At 35.4% G+C, this 5,695-nt stretch overlaps 1 protein-coding gene across 1 annotated transcript; it reads right to left on the reverse strand.

The window, feature by feature from the left end:
• Positions 1-3,344: 3,344 nt before the first annotated feature.
• Positions 3,345-5,695, reverse strand: LOC140324985 (olfactory receptor 11L1-like). The gene is made up of 2 exons (XM_072403091.1): positions 5,690-5,695; positions 3,345-4,265 (listed from the first exon to the last, which is right to left on the reverse strand). The coding sequence occupies exons 1-2, from the start codon at positions 5,693-5,695 to the stop codon at positions 3,345-3,347; spliced, it is 927 nt and encodes a 308-aa protein (XP_072259192.1).

Here is a 5,695-nt window from a genome sequence, read left to right on the forward strand (position 1 = left end):
TCTGGTTTTACAAGCCTCTCATTGCCTTAACATTGGATCTGTATCCTAGGACCTAAATCTGTGTTGGCCCTCCGGCCACTTTCCCTCTGAATCCTGCCCTAGCTCATTCCCCTACTGCTGCTATTCTTGCCTATGGTATATATTTGTATTACTGTATGTTTAGGGGTTTTACATTATTCACTGTTGTTTGCTATGTTTTTGAATGCATTCACCTCCAATAAATGTGCATAACTTTTCCCTGACTTGTGGAATTTTAGTGTTTGATGCCAATGCTGGTCTCCCTCCTGTTCCTGTTTGTAGAAACCCTGACACCCCACTTCCTCAACACAATGAGTTATTTTTGAAAGGGAATGCAAAAAACTTTAAGACTTAAAGTAAAAAATAATAAAGGATTCGCCCACCCCAATAGGAGACATAGGATCACTCCATGATACTCTATTTCCCCAGTCTTGGAGCGCTTTATTAAATCGAGCTCATACACTTCCAATATAGAAGACTGATGCTAAGTGGCCCATTAAATATGACCTTTTTTGAATGTTTTTGTATTAGAATCCTGATTGCAAAGAGTCCTGATGGCCCGCTTGTCCTTTTTATTGATCTTACAGTGAATATTTTGTTTATCTGTGCCAGCCACATAACTGTACTGTTCCACAGTCCTGTTTATCATTTGTGAAATTGGCAAGATAAAGCATCAACTGCTCTTAGCTTCACAATGACAGGAGAATTACTCCTTTCATTGTATAGTAGCAGTCCCGGATGGGATTTACTGATTACATCTGTCCTTAGGAATTATCTAAACTACCCAAATGGCCAATAAAAATAATACATTTATTGTAGTATAGAAAACAGTTAACCCTTTTATCGGTAACTTATTTACATAAATTTTGGTGCCTATGTTATAACCTATTTAGAGTTCAGAAACAGAAGGACTATCTAGACAATTGACGCTCTACTACATCCTTACTGTCATCAGTTAGACCAGTAAGAAATAAGAAGATCACCAGACCAGTAGGAAGATAAAATTTGGGTTTCCACTAGATACCGTATGGACCATGGCTAGTTAGTCAAAAGTTTGATGTATGATACAATAGGCCATGTCCATTTAAACAATGTGGAATAACATGGTACAAAGAAACTCACTTTCAAGAGGCAAAAGCCTTGTGTATATAGTATATTTTAAGATTATTTAATAGAAAAAATCATAAAGTCCACATCATAAGTGTGCTGCTCCAGCAGGTAATTCTACACTAACCAGGTGAAAAAATTTTGCAGTAAAATGCTGGTTACTGATTTCTATTGTAACACAGTTGACAATGGAAAATCAGGCTATCTATATTCTGGTTACTTCAGTTTTCGGGCATGAATTTCGGAGCGCATTTTAAATACAGAGACTGTAGTACACTGTTTGGCCACTGATGTTTACTCATGTTACACTAAATACACATTAAGACGTCCCTGCTGCCTGCTCTATGGAACTGTGGCAGATGTCCACGGGTGCTGCAAGAGGAAGGCTGGCCTGGGTGTGGAGGTAAGTATAACTTTCAAAGATTTTTGAATGTCCACTATATTAATAATAATTGAAGGCTTTGCTCAATCCTAAGATAATTTGTTGATATGTTAAGCTTTTTTCAAAGAATTTGTATTATTCTCCTCTCTCGGATGCTTTAATAAATATCAATATCTAGCAAAACATTAAAAAAAATCATTTCAAATAAAAATAAATCAAATATATTTTGTTTAAAAAAAAACAAAAAAAAAACAAAACATCCATATAGTAACAAGTCTGGTGTTGAGCAAGTAACAATGATGCTTCCTAGCATAAAAACAATCAACGTCCAAACTCATGTAATGTCTTTATTTCCAGTTACAGCAGACTCAAGTCACATAACTCACTGATTTTAAAGTTGGATGAAAAACAGTAATCTCATTATAGGCATAAATAGTCCATGACCCACTTTATGGATGACCACCACTTCCTAAAATTGAATGTGGCAGAGGGAATAGAAAACAAATTTGGTACAAAGCTAAAAAAATACATTGAATACAAAAGGGATCAGTAAATTGGATGTTAATTAATATTTTTCAAAAGATGTGGAAGCAAAAAATGGAAAAAAATTTAATTTAATTTATACATTGAAAATCTACAACATTCAAGATGAATATTAGGATCGATAAATATACAAAACCTAATAGGCTAGGGACAAAAATAGAACCACATGTATGCATCTATAAGAGTTCAGTGATCCATGGGTGTAGTTTCCTGAAGTATATGTCCTCTGTAAGCCTAGGACTATCAGTAGTGTTGGTCAAATATCAAACTATTCAATTCGACGGCTTTTTGATCGAATAGGCCGATATTGTTCAGACGATCAAACGTAGAATTCGAACACCATTAATATTAATGTTGGAAAAATTGTGTTATTTGTGTGGGGTTTTTTTCGGTACTGTGTAGAACTGCAAGAGCAATCAAGGGAGTGTAGCTCTGGTATGCTGACAGCTCCGCTCCCCTGATTGCTATTGCACCCCTAGCAGAACTGTGGTAAGTGTTCTTGGAAAGAGATTCTTGACCCAAGAACACAAGAGTCCCATGTCTGTGCTCATGAATGAATGCAGCTGTGTGAATCATCCTGTGACAGGAAGATCCCCACAGCTGCATTTATTCATGAGCACAGCTATGGGACTCCTCCTGTTAGTGTGGGATCCCAGGGAACTAGAGGTTAAATGAGGACAAGTCTCCCCATACTTCACCTCTAATGCTCTGTGATTGGCTGAGAAAAGGTAAACCCTGATGACAGCTCAAGTGTCATCAGGATTATCCTTTCCTCAGCCATTCCACACTGGATCCCACACTGACAGCAGGATTCCCATAGCTGTGCTCATGAATTAATACAGCCATGGGAATCATCCTGTCATTGTGGGAGAACCTGTAAAAAAAATAAAAGTTTGTTACACAAACTAAACACATTCAGTAAATTAGAGCCTCGTCTTATTTTTTACACATATTTTTACACATGACCTTGCAAATTCGAATCACAGGTTTTTCAGGTCGGGTCTATCCAAATTCGAACAGCCATATTTTGATCAACTATAAAGACAACCCGAATTTGAATACCAACACTACCTATCAGGTCTGTGAGAGGCACAAGGAAAAGGGATAGGTGGCCCAAAGGTCAACATATAGAGTGCCAATTGTAGGGAACAAAGTTTATAACATGAGGCACAAGGCCAAGCACATTAAAGAAAACGCATTTAAAGAAGGTTGCTAACACTTTAACATACATTTTACTTCTTTCAATCTGTTCACTTTTTCCTAACAATGTAAATTGGGGCCTATCCCCAGTAGGTCATTTTACAGAAATCATTTTCAGTGCCATGTGAATGTCTTTGTTCCTCAGGCTATAAATGATAGGGTTAAGAGAAGGTGTCATTACAGTATAGATCATTGTAAAAATTTTATTCATAGTTAGTGTGTGCAGAGAGGTTGGGAACATATACACAGCTATCACTGTCCCGTAATAAAGGCATACAACAGTCAGATGGGAGCTGCAGGTGAAGAAGGCTTTTTGTCTTCCTGAAACTGATGAAATATTCAAAACTGCATTGACGATACAGATATATGAAGCCATAATGATCAGAAATGGACATACCACTCCTGGGACACTCAACACAATGGCTTCCATATGAATAAAAGAGACATCTGAACAAGAAAGTTTTAATAAAGGATCAAGGTCACAAAAGAAATGGTCAATGGTGTTTGGTCCACAGAAATATAAACTTTTTATACTTGAAGATAAAATAAGACTATAAAGAATGCTTAGTGTCCAACACATGAATGACAAATACTTGCAGAGTCCATTCTCCATTATGGAAGCATAGTGCAATGGGTTACAGATGGCCAAATACCGGTCATAGGACATCACAGTTAGAAAATTACATTCTGAACATTCTGACATAAGAAAGATGATGTACTGAAGGATGCATCCTGCTAAGGATATGGTTCCTCCATCATTAAGAACAACGTCAAGAGTGATTGGCCCAATGGTAATGCTCAGTAAGATGTCACATATAGAGAGCTGGGAGAGGAAGAAGTACATTGGATATTTGAGGTTCTTGCTGCAGGATACTAAAATTATAATCAAGGAATTCCCACATATTGTTACACAAAATGTCAACAGCAGCAAACAGAAGAGTGAGTACTTATTATCTTCAAGATTCTGAAATCCAAAAATTAAAACTTTACTAACATTGTTCCTCTTCTCTTCTGGCTACAAGAAACCGACATTGTGAGTCCTGTTACATAAATCATGAGTTTTTAGATCTGAAGGTGACGTTTTAGACATCCCTTCCTCTTCTCATTTGGATTTATTAAAAAGGAACACTTTATATTGAACTTTTTGTAGTAATCAATTAAATGAGCAAATCTTTTGATCATTGTTTGTTTTGTCCCCTATTTATTATTGTAATTTCGGATTTGCTTAAATTTTATAATAAAATACTAACTAGAAGCAAAAAAACAAAAATTACAATTATAATTATTATTACCACATTAGTGCACAAACCTTTAACAATACAAAACATTTTTTTTACAAAAGAATAATAAAATTCCATAAAACATAGGTGTGGTCCAATGGTTAGTCTGTGATTGTTATAGATCAGCTTATGATAGTTCAGCGCGTTTCTCAGAACATAGTTCGCTTCATCAGGAACACATTAGCCTATAATTACAAGCATAATTAATAGTATCTGAAGAATTGTATTATTTTAATATGAAAATCTCATGTTAAATAGTAGTATTGAATTAACTTAAGTGGAAGCTTTTTTAAATGTTTCTCCTATATATGGTACAATGCGTGATATATATTTGGGTTTTTGGATAAATGAATCAATGATGTCATCTTTGTTTGTATTAAAAAGTTTGCAAATCTAGAGCATTGGCACTAGACACAATTAAGGTGAGAAGTTTGCTGGCACTAAACTGGTTGAAATTGCGTTGCTATATGCAGCACTACACTGTAGTAGTATATCACATAAAAGGATTGGGTGATGGGCAGTAAGTGTGCTGCACTTTTTTTATATATTGGATTAGAGAAGGGTGTTTGCAAGTCTCCACACTTTGGAAAGTCACCAATATGTATACCCAGAGTAATAGAAAGTTAATATGAATAATAGAGCCATCTCATCCTTGCCTGTGGACTGTACCAGCTTGTTTTTACACTTCAACAAAGGGATTGATCCTTTGGTCTATGCGTCCGAGGGAGGAAGTGAGTAATCTGTATGTACAAATACTGAAAATCTATGGTTGTTTTTTGGATACTATCAAATATGTTTGTATTTATAGGCTGATGTGTTCCTGATGAAATGGACTATGTTCCGAGAAACGCACTGAACTATCATAAGTCTATCTGTAACAATCACAGACTTACCATTGGACCACACCTATGTTTTTATAGAAATGTATTATTATTTTGTGAATAACATTTTTTTTGTATTGTTAATGATTTGTGTACTGGTCTGGTAATAAGTAAATGCCTTTAAAATCCGAAGGTTATTGACCCTATTAAAATAAGAAACTTTTGATGATTTATATAAAGGGATGTGACATGTTTAAAAATCATCTAGAAACTATGAGGAATTGTCCCTGACTTACCAATAAATTATTACAAAATATAAAACATTTAACAGCTCTTACCTCCAT

The sequence above is a fragment of the Pyxicephalus adspersus genome, chromosome 2 (assembly GCF_032062135.1).
Source record: "Pyxicephalus adspersus chromosome 2, UCB_Pads_2.0, whole genome shotgun sequence".
Taxonomy (NCBI): Eukaryota; Metazoa; Chordata; class Amphibia; order Anura; family Pyxicephalidae; genus Pyxicephalus; species Pyxicephalus adspersus.